Genomic DNA, 14,479 nt, shown 5'->3' on the forward strand with positions numbered 1-14,479 from the left:
CAGTAACTTTGGTTCCAAAACTACAGAGCCCAAACTGGCACGAGCTGCTAGGATTCCTCTCAAATAATCAAGTACCAACAGCTGCAATGTATGCAGATTTTAAGTGCCGAGACACTTGTTTGTCAGGTATTTTCTTTTCCTAAACCACGTATCTGGCTTTTTATCTGCCATGCTGTATGCATTTTAAACTGGACCATACCCACAAGATGCACACACCAAATCACTGGTGTTCCTTGCAAGTTCCAAAGTAACATCACAGCTGTCATCATGGGGGGGAACCTGATGATTTAAAGATCACTGAGCTCCTCCGGATCACACCCTCTTAGGTACTATGATCAAAACCACTTCACTCCTGAGGCTCTTCAACATTCCCCATTCCCTCTGACTGTTCCTTCGAAGGTATTCTGCGCTCAACTTTATAACTTTCATGCTCAACAAACCTCTAGCCTCCTGCACGCTGCACGCCCCTTCCTTTTCCTTCAAATTTATCTTTCAGAACCCATTTCTCCATCATGCCCTTCCCACTTAGATCAATGGCACCAAATTTTCACCCCTCAAAAATACCCAGGAAATCTAAATGTCAATCCAAATAAACAGCCAAATTAAAATCAAATTGATATCCATACTCCAGTTCCTAAAATCACAAAGTACTGAAAGATCTTTACTTTTACATCCTCATGAAGTACAAAATTTCACATGTTACTGGAGCAACAGCCTAATGCTCTCCAGGTCAAGCCCTGCCACCAAGATAAAAGTTAATAACAACAACAGTAAGACAGTTCTGCAACTGAGAAGAGAGCAGAATTGAAGTCTTTAGCAAGGAGCCTGCCAGTGCTTTTTGACAAAGTTCAAGTGTTGAACAGATCTATCTGCATGAATGAGAGAATCCAAGTTTTTTAACAACCAGAATTAAAGGGGTTGGTGAGGGAGTTTTACATAAAATTTATCACTGAAAGAGGTTTTGCCTAGTATAAGAGAATCCTGTACAGAAAGACGGTGCAAGCCCATTTCAGCTACTAGTCTTAGAAACAAGTTACGATACAGAGTCAAGAGATCCAAGTTATTCCCTAGCCTGGAGATTCTTTGCTTTCCCTACCTACAACAGGTTTAATGATACTTCCTCTTTTCCCAGATTTGTTGCAAGCCTACATTCATTGACAGCTTCTCCTGCAGCCACTGAAAATACAAGCACTAGGCTGTGAGGGGATTCTGCAAAAGCACTTGTTTTTGAATGCCTTTGCCACATGTCCCAATCTGGGTGAAAAGGGAGGGCATTTGGCAAAATACAGGAAGAGGCCCTAAAGTATTCTGATAGGGACAAAAATATACTTTGTTATCTTTTCAGTTAGAAATACCAGATAAGTTAGCAAGTAGGAGACACTGCCACCGATGTGGTATCTCAGCCAGCTAATCTTTGCAAAATCTCCCTAGAAATTCCTGAATTTAGAGATGACGTTTCCTGTTAACTGAGGTCAAAGGGAGTAAAATATCTGTTACACTAAAATAAGATTGCTACTTTTGAGAGGTGGGCAGATGAAAGGTCCTTTAAAGTGTATTTGGTCACTGAACAGTACCTTCCAGAGAAGAAAAAAGTTATAATTCACAGGTTATCAGCACAACCAGAAACAACTACGAATCCAAAACACCTTACAAGCTTCTCCTTTTTTAACAGATACAGGAGGAAATTCAACTTTTCACTCCAGGTGGATGACGTTCAAAACATAAATCACAACATCACTCACTGGCAGTACCGGCAACAAAAAGGAACTAAATCCTCTGTTTTGGCAGGGGTTCCTTGAAGATGCATAGCTTTATTTCAGTAACTTGCAGAAATATGCAACATTATCACACTCCCCTATCCTCCGAGCCAACAGCAATTGATCACATGCGAAGGAAAATGTCTCAGGAAGCAGCATGCAATTCCAGTTTCATTAACGGCCTTCTGGTCCCTCAGATGCAAACCCATGCAAGTCACCCTCCACAAAAACCTCAGCAGCACCATGGCAACTGATAGCACAGACAGCAGAGCAAGAGGAGGAGCCTTCAACTCCAGCAGCGGCCCCACAGCCAGGATGATGCAGAAAGCCTGCAACGGGAAGGAATCAGTTCAGCAAAGGAGAAATCCTTTTTGATGCAGCTGGACCAGCCTCAGATGCGGCACTGAAAGCATCAGCCTTGCAGACACTAAAGCATACTTGTACTTCTATGCACCCATTTGTGCATAAAATTACAGTAGCACTTATAATTTCACAAAATCAATGCTCTATAGTGTAAACTCCTAACCACAAACAGTTGGACTGGAACGGAATTTTTTTAAATTCAGAACAAGCTCAAAAGGACCCTTTATTACTTTTAGTACTCTGTGCAATCACTCCACGACTGGTTTCTAAGCAGGCACCCTGTCCCAGTGCCAGGCTGGGTGTACTCAACACGCTACTGTCCAGACTAGAATTGAGGCATTCTTCCAAAATTACTTTAATAGATGATTAGTTCTTCTTAAGCATCTCAATAATTTATTGAGACTATTTACTGAGAAGTCCAAATAGTGTTAGGTGCTGAGGGCTAAAGTCTCTGTGGGCTTAATGTCCGGAGTAACAGCTGAGCTACTTCCAAAAATTTGGCTTTCAGCTGATGCAAGTGGATTGTCAGGTGACCTTGTACACCCATTTCATTGCTTATGAAACCAGAGCCCTGATGTATAAATACAAGAAGACATGCAGGATTTATTCTATTTTAAACAAGAATTTGATACAAGATACCATCTTTGAAGCTAGGAATTAAATTTAGCAATAGTCAAGAACAATTTTTTAAACAAAACAAACAGACCCAAAGTACTTTCCAAGTGGCATTTATAGAGAAGTAACTTAACCTACCACTAAAACTTCAGAAAGGAGCATAGCAACTGTCTAACAGCTCACTACACTACAAGCAAAAACTGTATCCCAACAGGACTACTGCCTTTGGTTGGAAGTGGTGATGGAAATTTCTGAACTCAAAGACAACACAGTTATGCCTGGAAGCAAAAAGATTAAGAAAAAATGGTATGCATGGTTTTATTATCTAAAGGTGCAAAATGCAACAAAGAGTAAATTTTGTTGATGTACACTGTACACAAGTAGAGTATTTTCTTCACAGACACTTGTTTTCAATGTTAGATGCTATAACTAACAGAGAAAGGAGGGCATTTACATGATTTGTATTACTGATACTCTTTAAATAAAGCAGAACTACAAGCAAGAAAAGAATCAGAACATTTTAATCTCCACGGTTACTCTTCCAACACACAATTTCTGTTAAGCACTGATGTTCCACACACCAATTTAAAGTTCATTATCAGAGCATGGCTTTCTCAATCCTATGTAGTAGCAGCCAACTGGCACAATCAAAGGTCTTCATAGATCTCTAGAGGTATGGAAGCCTCTATTGTACAACCTGTCCCAGCAAGACTGTCTTTAGCAACAGCATAAACACTTAACAAGATCAATAAGGTGATAGATGGAACAACATGGCACACACACACACTCTGCATGCTCCAATGAAGAAACATGAGTTGGCATACGGACTACCCATAGCTGGGTCAGGATATATTGATTAGACATCACAACCCCGTCAGATGATAAGGCTCTCAGCAATGTTTTCCAGCTCAGGCAGGAGACCTACAAATCTCAGGTACTGAACATATGCCAAACAGTCTACTGAAACATCTGTGCTTCAGGAACTGGCAACATGATGTTACTTTGCTCTTACGTCTAAGAGCAAGAAAGAAGCAGCAATGCCTGTTACTACAGGAAAGAGGCTTTCGGATGACCAGATTTGATGCGAGGCACAACTGCCATGAGACTCCCATCATAGCATCAGAGGCTCAAGCATCTTTCACAAAGATAGTTAATGTGGCCTCTACTAGAATGAGTTTGTTTGCTATGAAACAGCACAAACAGGACAGTTTATGAGAGCTGATGGCCAAGGAAGAGCATTTCTAATTATCAAAGGCATTTTAATATTGACATAGTGCTCCTCAGAGAGGTGAAAATCTGCTTGGGATGTCAAGATAAGGGCTGGAACAGCTGTTGCACAAAAGCTGTGAACAATCCCTGGCACTGCATATTATAGGATGGATTAGACAGTCTTACAGTCAACCTCCACAAAGCAGCAAAATGGAGTTTAGAAGAGAAAGAAAGCTTTACTGTCTAAACTTCAGTGACCTAGAGTATGAAAGGAAAAAACAACTTGATTAGATGGCTGACAACACTACTTTCTAGCTCTCCTGCGCTGTAAGAAGAAATCTCTTTTCTCTAGCTATCAGAGCAACTGACTTACTACCTGACAGGCTCTATGAAGAAGTAAAAGGATAGTTCAGGTACAGTCACAAACCCTTTTTCAGATGACTAAATTCTGGATTTTAGACATAATTGTTCCCTGAGAAGGACTTCTCTGCAGCAAAGCCCCTCACCTCAAATACAAGCTTATCTCTATCTTTAGGTGACCAAAATTTCCTGTGTGAAACTAACCGGCAAATGGAAAGATTTTTGGCAACTTCTTCAAAAAGATACGCTCCCTTGGACCTGGACCTTGTTTGACCCATTAGTCAAACCGTACAGAACTCCCCATGAATTTATCTTTGTCACTTCAGAAAGCGTTGTACCTTTGTAACTACCAAGAGGAAGCTGGAAGCAAGAATACCTGTGTTCCATTAATTCACTGTCACAGAGTGACTTCAGGCAAGTTGTTGAACTTGTCTTTGTCTCAGTTTCTCCATCTGTAAACATTATTTGGAAATCTTTTGATGAAAGAGACTACCATCCTTGAAAACTCTTTCAATTCATCTTACTTTATCTTAGAAAAACAGCCTATAATGCTGTAACTTTTTTTATTTGAATTGGCATTTCTCTCCAATTTAACTGAAAGTCAAGTACCCTCAAAAGAGAGTGCCAAAGTAAGCAAGTTACAACAGAGGTGCTCAAGGTTGCACACCTATTGCATTATAGCTCTCTGATGCCAGGCAGTGTCCTAGAGGTTGCTTGATTTTCTTGCTCTCCTATTGTCTTTTCCACACTAACAGTTGTGTGTTCATCCAGTTTCTTCTGTTCCTAAAATATATATAGTTACAGGGCTAGATCTTTTCCTGCTTCAAACTTACCTTTTGTGCTGCCAAAGTATTACAGCTGGCAGTCTTTGGAACAGTAATCTCCTTTAAATTTGCTTTAAGATTTTGTAACTGTTATATCAGCACCAGCTGGCTAAACATATCCATCAGTATAACCATAACAACTCTGTAAAGTATGGACTACTATCTCCCTTGTGCCCTAACCCAACGAGTCTGCTACTATTTGTTTTCAGAGAATGTCTCCCTAAATTGGGAAGGGAACCACCAATAAAAGGACAGATGAAAAATCCTTAATCTGCGCAAGCAAAGAAACCAGCAAAACAGAAGATCAAGCTAAAAGGATTAGCTGGTCATATAAATATCTACTACTGGTCTTCAAAAGCAACAAAGTAAAGGTAGTGAGGGATTGTTCAGTAAAAACGATAGTGGGATTCAGACTGTCCTGTATGTTCCTGGAATGGGATGACATCTTTTAAAAAGGCAGGCAGAAAGAGCAGCTTAAGAGGAAGCTCTTCTAGATTTGGTTCTGACCACTGGGAGGATCTGCTGGGAGAACCAGTGGCTGAAAGGCAGCAGAACAGTCACAAACCTATTTGTAAGGAACTAGCAGACAAAAAGGTAGGAAGTTACATCCAGCTGGAAGATGTCATGGACAAATCTTTCCTAAACAAAAATGCATTTCCTTCCTTACATGCTAAAAAGGTTTGCAAACAGAGGACTGTCAATTGCTGCAGTATATTTGGATGTTAGGAAGACTTTTAACACTGTCCAAAATTATGTTTTCATAAATAGAACAAGTATACGTTAAACAACTGCAAGGTACTCGGAAATTCAGACAATGGTGAGCAACTGTTCTGTTAAACTGGAAGGATGTAAGAAGCGAGGCTTTGGTAAGGATCCATTCCAACACCAAAACTGGTTAACACTTTCTTTTTGAATTTATCAGTTATGAGCTTACCATCAAACTAGGAATGACTGAAAATACTTCCGAATCAAGAATCTATTTCTAAAGGAACTTGACAAGGTGAGAAAATAACCTGAAATGAGCTGCTACAATTCAGTAGTGACAAGTGCAAATATTACACCTAGTAAAAGATAACTTTATCAATATTCAGTGTGGTGACTGTTCATGGACTGCTGCTCCTCATGTACAATACCTCCTCACTCTACCCAGCACTGAGAAGGCCTCACGTACAGTCCTGTGTACAGGCCTGGGCACCAGACCTCCTGGAATGTGGGAAACAAATGAAGGGGACATAGAAGAGTGAAAAAAGACTGATCAGACACTGAGGAACTACGATCTGTACACACACTGAAAAGTACAAGATACCTAGCCTACAACAGAGAAATCCCATGGGCACATCCCGCTAGTGGTATGCAAATCAGCAACACCATAAAAATAAAGGGGCCTTTTGACAAGGAAACATTAACACCACAATCTCAAAAGCCCAACTTCATAGCTCATTTGAGCCACAAAGAATTAGGAGTGAAGCAGCCCTTCTACCAGCCATGAGACCATCATCTCCCTGAGCTGCAAGTCTTGGCTTATCACCACTTCGCAGGACACCAACCTTTTCTTTAACTATCAACAAAATTTTCTCTATCCAAAACAAAAAAACATCCCAAGTGATACAGAGTTATTATCTTACCCAGGGGTCCTTCCAATTCTTTGGCTACATATAAAGCAGCAAATTCCATACAAGACAAAATAAGCAAATAATGTCCTTGTTCTCAACAAACACGGCCCATCTAAAACACACACAAGTGAAAACTTTGAAGATCTCAGTCAGCACATACCAATTTTCTGAAAGCCGGGACAAGAGACAGGCAGTATAAGCAAGCCCACCACAACACTCAACAGCTGAGATGACTGAAAGGTGCTTAAGGAATTTAGGCACAGATATTTCATTAAAACCAATGGAAAACAGAAGGTTTTGATACAGATAAACATACAAGAGGTCATTTTGAAACAGAATGCTGGAAGATGTCTTGGCACAACAAAAACATTTGAGGCCAAACCCGGATATAAAGTTGAATCTTTGAGTTATCTTTGGAATGGATGGGGTAAGACGACTGAAAACTGAATCTGAGTACTATTTTATCCCTACCTCATATGGCTTGCCAGGCCATCTTGAGCATTAGAAAGTCCTAGATCAGAAAGGGAATCCGAGCAGACAGATACAGGCGACAAAGACCTCTCTTTCTCCTCTAGCAGATCAAGTTTCACCAAGGAGCTTGTCTCATCTTCTGAGTTATCCTCTGACACAGAGCCAATAATAAAGCGAGAGTGAGGGTTCATCTCCAGGGGTTTAGTGGGTTGGGAAGACTCTTCCATGGCTCCTACAAATTGGGCTCTCAGCACTGTAAGAGGCAAAAGAAAGCAAAAAAACAATACCTGAGGTTAATACCTGCTATTGCAGAACAAAGAAGAGGACAAAGGAAGGTTCACTTCTGATAGGAAATGCAATGTTAAAACACCATAGCTGAACCCAGATAAGAGTCCAGGATCAAGAATAGTTACTTCTGCTATAATCATTGACTTTTCTGTTTGCACAAGGACTGTAAGGTCAAAGCAGCTGGTCGTTCTGATCTGTTGCAGAACCTGCTAGTTTAGACAAAGCTGCAGTAGGTACTTAAAGGAAAAAAACAAAAAAAATCACATACAAATGCATGACTAGAAATCCAAAATTTTTATTTTACTATTATTCTTTGGTTAGATAATTATTGGTGACATATAAAACCTGACTAGACATGGTCCTTGGCAACCTGCTCTAGATGACCCTGCTTAAGCAGGGGGTTGGACTAGATGATCTCCAGAGGCCCTTCCAACCTCAGCCATTCTGTGATTCTGGGATTAAAAATTTCTATTTCAACAGCATCTGAACACTGGGACTCATCGTGCTAGGTACTGCACATAGCATTATTTATGGCTATTCAAATGATGGATTTGATTGGTCAAAAACACCCTTTTCCCAGCCCTTGCCAGGTGCAAGACACGTTATCTCTTATATTTTTTCAGAAGACTTCATGTTTCTTAGGATTCTTCCAGGAATCTGAGCTGATCTACCAAACACTGGGGAGCAGATACAGCATACTGGCCAGCAGCCTGCCAGCCACGTGGGGCTATGCAAGACCTCAGATCTGTTCAGCACATGAGCCCACCTCCAACTGTGGGGCAACAGCAGACACTTGGGCAAGAGAAAAAGAATGGGCTGAACATATAGTTTGCTTCCCTAAAACATGATCTCAGCTTCCTATGCCAAGAGCTCAAACACATCTCAAGCCAGAATTGCTACCTTTGGCCTTAATGGCATGAAAAGTTTCAACTGAGGCAAAGTGAGTAATTTTCAAGTTTTCACTTAAAGAAGCATCCACAGACTCTGGAACAACTATAGGATTAACTGAATATCTTATAAAAAAACGATTCTCTAAGAGTTCTCGATACACATAACAGGTATAACATCAGCAGCAATTAATTTTAAGCTTCTTCCACATACTGTTGTGTCATCTGCTTTATCCTTAACCTGAAAAGATCAAGCTTTAGGAAGACTTCAATCTTCAAAGCTCATTCAAGTCTGAGGGTAAGTCACCACCAGGATGACTTTAACAAATCTGACAACCCACCAATGTAAAAGGGAACGGTCTCACTCCATTCATACCTACCTCTTCCCTTCTCTACCCCAGCTGTGTATTCACATTGCCTACTACCCACCAGCTCTGGTGCTTTCCAGACCACCCTCTGATCTGATTCAACAAAATCATCAGAACTGTAACCAACAAAACAAGGTAATTTCCTGCGAGGTTAGCAAGTGGAATTGGAGCAACAAAGGGAGCAGATGGGAAGATAACTGGTAAGAAATGATGGGGACAGAAGTAAAACCTTCCCTTTTTGGCAGCAGTGAGCAGTCAGACTGGCTCAGCCATCTTCCATAACTTCACCCCAACTTTAACCTCTTGGTCCCAGATCATCCATGTCAATTAGGGGACAGTATCTACTTTATGGTAATATACTGAAACTTAGCGGCATGACTTAATAATTGTCAGAGGAAAACACAGAAGTTCAGGTCTCCATTTTCCATTCAAAAGATCATTACATAGAGAAGAATCTCTTAATACAGGGAACTTTGAGTATCAAAAATTCAGCATTGTTCCAACAGGGAATGAATGCATTTTCTTCAAAATTAAAAAAAGTAATAATTACAACTGAGACAGAGCATAACAAATGGAGGAAACAAAGGAGCACCTCACAGCACAAAGACAGGTGGGATGGGGAATAAACATTTGATACGACCTCCTCTGCCTGACTTTGATGCACTTACATGATAACAACACACAGCGGGAAATCACATAATTATAAAATCAGGAATGCACTAACCTCTTGTTATTCTTGCAACCTGAGCAGTTATCCACTTCCAAAATGAACTGAAAAAGAATTAACAAGTAAATATTATTATTATGAAGAATACCCTGTGTGTTTTCCCAACTATGTGAATCTTTGAACACAAAACTGTCGTGAAAAAAACACAGGTACAAAACAGACTAGATCACTTGCTCCGGGTCACAGAGTAAACCGGGAACTGAACCTGCAACGTCCAAGTCAAGCGGTGGCACCTCCCGCTAGTCGATCGTTCTGGCAACTTCCGAGCAATGTGTTAGCACACACCTGATCATCCCACATATATTTGGGTTCTGTTTCTAAAAGAAACTATGCTTTGTGCCACTGCTATCTACTTAAGCCTAACTTTTTTTCTCTGTCAACTTCTGAATCTGCTGGCTGATTTCAGCTGAATTTGATGGAGTAAATCCCAATGATAACTGAAAATCTCGTGAAAAACTGGTGGCTAGAAGACACAGCTGACATATGATATTTTTACATGAAAACACCCAACAGTTTACCTGTAAAACAAACTGTGATACAGCAATGCAGACAAGGACGAGACAAGGGGACGTTTATCTCAGGGCCCCATTCTCCCAACAGGTACTTCACTATGCAGAAAAGTCTATTTTGAAACCCTTAACTCTCACACCACACTGACATCCTAAACCAGTGCCAAAACCTCGTCAGTCCTGCTAATTATAGCTATGCTATGCCAAGTACAGGGATGCAGCATAATTGATTTGATATGAACATGACAGCTTTCATCCGGTACACAAGCAAAACTGGACCACGTTATAACACAAATAGGACATGATCATAGTTTTAATTAGAGCACAGACAAGGAATTTATAGACAGTGCAATCTTTAAACACCATGCTCTTTCTTTTCATCAGCATCTCAGAATTAAAAACCGATCCAACTGGCTTATGTACTTTTACCATGAAGGTACTTGACTGAATTATTTAGATCAAACCCTGTGTTGACATCACTACTCCCACAAACTCCAGTTTCACTGGGGCCACAGGCAGTTCATTTTACAGAGACGTACTTAACCATTTTATGACTGAAAAGCCACAAATACCTGTCTGACATAGGCATTAAAAGGGTGGATCGATCTCTCTTTTCTGAGGCTAGAGATGGACAAGAAGGGCAAGCATGACTGTAAAGTCTGCATACCCATCTTTGACGTGCAGAAACTAAAGCCATACAGGAAGATTGCTTTAACTGAGGTGCTTGGGCAGGACTTATAGCTCAGATAGCACAAAGTTTAATCAAATTTTGTTTGTGCATATAAACATGAAGACAATATTTATGTGTATATTTATCCTGGTATCAGATCACTCCTAGAGAATTTCATCCAGACAGATTTACTGTTGGCACAACCATCAGCGCTGAAGAATCTGGGATACAGCCAAACTAACTTCAATCCTTTCTTAACGAAGAAAAACTTTTTCTAATTTGAAGAACTTATACATTAATAAGCAAGTTTTGAGGCCAATTTTTTTCTAAGCAGAGAAGGAAGCAGAAGAACAGGCAGTGAAACATTTCACTCAAATACTCCATGAGAAAGCACCAAACCAATGCCAAGGCTCCTGATCCCCAATGGCATGCTCAAACAACTTGACTCAAACATCTTGTTTGTACAACTCAGTAAAAAAGCAGTTAGCTATCCATAAAGCCCCATGCAAGTCCATTTACCAATGCACTTCCAACCCCTTGTAGTCCAGTCCCAAAGTCATGAGTTCCGCCAGTGTTTTGCAATCGGCTGGTAACTCAACATCGCATTGAATTAGACACAAGCTCAGCTTGTTCTCAGCATGCTAAAATTCATTATCCATATTTAAATTAATTTCAGCATTGTCTGGGGCCAAATAAAAGCTGGACTTTCTCAGAGATCTCCTCACAGAAGCCTTTTGCTTTCAATGCTGCAAACAGAATGCACAAGTCTCACCAAACCTCTGCCTATTGTATTCACTGTCTGAAGAGTAACTGCCACCATTTCTAACGAGCATCTTGAATTCAGCTGACCACCAAGACAACGTTCGTATACCACGAACCTTAGCAGATGTACTGTTTGTTTTAATAATGTTGAACTAGACCCTAAAAACCAAAATTGTCTGGATCCTCAACTATATACAGCCCCTACACTTATTTTTGCAGGCGTCAATAGCCTGTCAAACAGGCTAACTTTTGCGGAGAGAAAAATTTTTGCTAAAAAGACTCTTAAGTTACAGAAGTATACAAATTGAGAATGAGATCCTGCAAAGACTTAAGAACAGGCAACATCATGCACTCTGAGCCTGCTCAGTTACATAAATATGTTTAATCAGAGCTGAATCTTTACAGAACCCGAGCCATGCTGTCCTCCCCCATCCTGAAGAAATCAGCTCACATTAGAGGTCTGAAGACACACAGCACTTTCATAACTCCCCAGCTCTGCAGATATCAAGGTATTTAAGATCCAAATTGTGTTCACGCTACAAGCAATGAAAACTCTGCAATCCAAATTCAAAAAGTAACGTATCTTGTTTTGCCTGAGGTGAAACTTCTCCACAGCTGTACTACTATCATTAGTAAAATTTTTGGCTTGACAGTGAAATGCACATATAAAAATATTAGACTTCATAAGTTTTTATGCACATATAAAAATATTAGGCTTCATAAGTTTTTATAACAGTTTCTATTTAAGTTCATTTTTATTATTGTAAAATACACCCAGGTATGAAACTTACATAATGTCAGTTGGAAATGAAGCTTCTATTTATTTTCAAACCACCCCATTCTGAAGACAATTACACTACTGAAAAGAACATTATTATTTCAGTGAAAATGAGACTTGGAATAACACCTCTATAATATTGATAAGTCATATAAAAAGGAAATTAACAAAGCTAGTTTTATTTAAACGTCTCCTGTTTAAAGCCCAGGGATCTGTGGTATTGCTAATCAGCACAAATAATTTTAAAACAATGAAACGAACATGTGTACTATCACCACCCTAACTGAATGAACACAGGTAATAGAAAACAAAGGAACGAAAAAGGTAAAAACAAAGTAAAAATAGATGGTATCTGTGTAACAAGTTGACTACTTAATTGCTTTTACTGAACACAAAAAAATCAGCAACATGGTCACCAATACCAGGACTGGAAGCAAGTTTCCAGATCAGGAGAGGTCAAAGGGATGATTTTTCCGCCAAGACGGGCCACCAAGCATCAAACCATTTACCTGCAGAGCTCCTTGCCTGCATTCTGTCAGGACAGCTGCCGCTGCATTTTAAGACTCACTCAGTCTCAAAACTTCGCCAGGCTGTATCTCTACGCAACCAGTGGGCCAGGATTCAAACTCCGCTCCGCCTGAGCCATGCCTCCTGGTTAATAACTGTGCATTGCTTCACTTCCTATCCCAAAATGTTCTCAGCAACTATCAAATACCTTGCAAAGTTCTTTTGGTTCTAATGTATTGAAAGGTACTTCACAAACTATATGTCCACAGGTTAGAAGTTCTAGTTAGTTAGGTTTCAGATTTACTGTATCAACATTAGACACATAAAGCTAAATATACAAGTGGAACACATGCTTCCTAGGTTTCCTCAGGTAAAAATATGTCTGTGTCACTTCCAGAAAGAACATAAAGACAAAAAAGAGCCTATATTTACAGCTCTGCTAGTTTGCTAAAACACTCGAGACTGTGTCTAAACCCCATTGTCTTTGAGAGAACTGGTCGTAACTCAAATGATTTTCTGAATATTCACATGCTGCTAAATTGGAACAGACTACAATTTTACTTTGGATTTTTTGGCATATTTCATTTTAAAACTTTCTCAGGAAGATTTAAGAGACACCACGAAAGGCAAGGCGAGAATAACAACGTGGTTTGTTCTGCAAATCTGCTTTTACAACTTTATTATTTCAAGCGCCCCGCAGCACCTTCCAGAAGGCATTCCCAGGGCTCCCTTCGGCCCCTCGGAAAAACCAGGCCCCAAACTCTTCCCTTAAGATCTCGAAATCCCATCAGAGATGGGCGGAAGGATGACAACGGAGAAGACGGATGCCAAAGCTGGCCGAGCAAGCGCCTCATGCTCTAGTCCTACGCTGATTTGGCGGCTCCAACACACTCGATTTGATTATTTTTTTTCCGAATTAACTCACTCGCACGAGGCAAACCCACAACCAACTTGTTGTTCCGCTGCCGGAGCGGCCGCTACCGCGACCACCAGCTCCGCCGAGGGAGGCGGGAGGTGCGGGGGGGGGGGGGGGGGACGAACCGGGGAGGCCACACGAGTGACCAGAGCAGCAGCAGCAGTAGCGCACGGGAACCAGCCGCCCCCGGTGCGGCACGGCGGCTCTCCGACCCCCACCAGACCTCGCTCCGCCGCGGGTCAGCGGCGAGGCACCGGCAGGAAACCGCCCGGCGCTTCCGGTCGGCAGGAACCGGCTCCGCGCCGGATTCCCCTCCGCGGCTGAGGAACCCTCCTTCCCGCCCTCCGCATGCGGGCGGAGCGGGACCGCTCCCCGGCCGAAGAGCGGAACCGGGGCGCCAGCGGACCCCGAGCACCGCGCCCAGCGCGGCGCTGACAAAGCCGGCGGCGCGGCACGGCGCGGCCCGCGCTCCCCCGGGCCCGGCCCCGCCCAGCCCCGCGGCCCCGCGCCCACAGACTCCCCTCCGGTACACCGCCACGGCGCGGGCTCCCGAGCCCCGCCGCCGCCACCGGGACGCTCACCTCAGGGTGCCGGGTGCTGCGGAGGCGCGGCGGGCCCCCGGCCTGGCGCTGGGCAGCGGAGCTGGCGGGGGCGCGGCGCGGCCCCCCCCATTCACTGCGCGGCCACGCCCCCCCCCCCCCCCCCCCGCGAACGGCTCCGCCGCCGCGGTGGTGTGATGCGAGGAGGTTACCTCAGGTCAGCCACCTCTAACCCCGCCCCTCCCGGGCCCGGCCCTTGCGCCGCTTCCATTGGCTCCCGAGAGGAACGCGGCGGGGGGGCGTGACCAATCAGGCA

The 14,479-nt window shown here is 42.4% G+C and overlaps 1 protein-coding gene across 9 annotated transcripts in view; it reads right to left on the reverse strand.

The window, feature by feature from the left end:
- Positions 1 to 14,479, reverse strand: part of ACACA (acetyl-CoA carboxylase alpha) — a 140,991-nt gene that overhangs the window by 123,588 nt on the left and 2,924 nt on the right. For 4 of the 9 annotated variants that reach the window (XM_041126817.1, XM_041126815.1, XM_030028207.2 and 1 more), the window contains 2 exons: positions 9,480 to 9,526; positions 7,213 to 7,465 (listed from right to left, as the gene is read on the reverse strand). In XM_041126817.1, coding sequence (XP_040982751.1) covers positions 7,213 to 7,439 — 227 coding nt within the window. In that variant the 5' untranslated portion in view covers positions 7,440 to 7,465; positions 9,480 to 9,526. Of the gene's footprint in view, positions 1 to 7,212; positions 7,466 to 9,479; positions 9,527 to 12,617; positions 12,858 to 14,205; positions 14,312 to 14,479 lie in introns of those variants that run through there. The other 5 variants (XM_041126820.1, XM_030028210.1, XM_041126816.1 and 2 more) reach the window with 5 other exon arrangements.

This window comes from Aquila chrysaetos, chromosome 10, assembly GCF_900496995.4.
Source record: "Aquila chrysaetos chrysaetos chromosome 10, bAquChr1.4, whole genome shotgun sequence".
In the NCBI taxonomy this organism is placed as follows: domain Eukaryota; kingdom Metazoa; phylum Chordata; class Aves; order Accipitriformes; family Accipitridae; genus Aquila; species Aquila chrysaetos.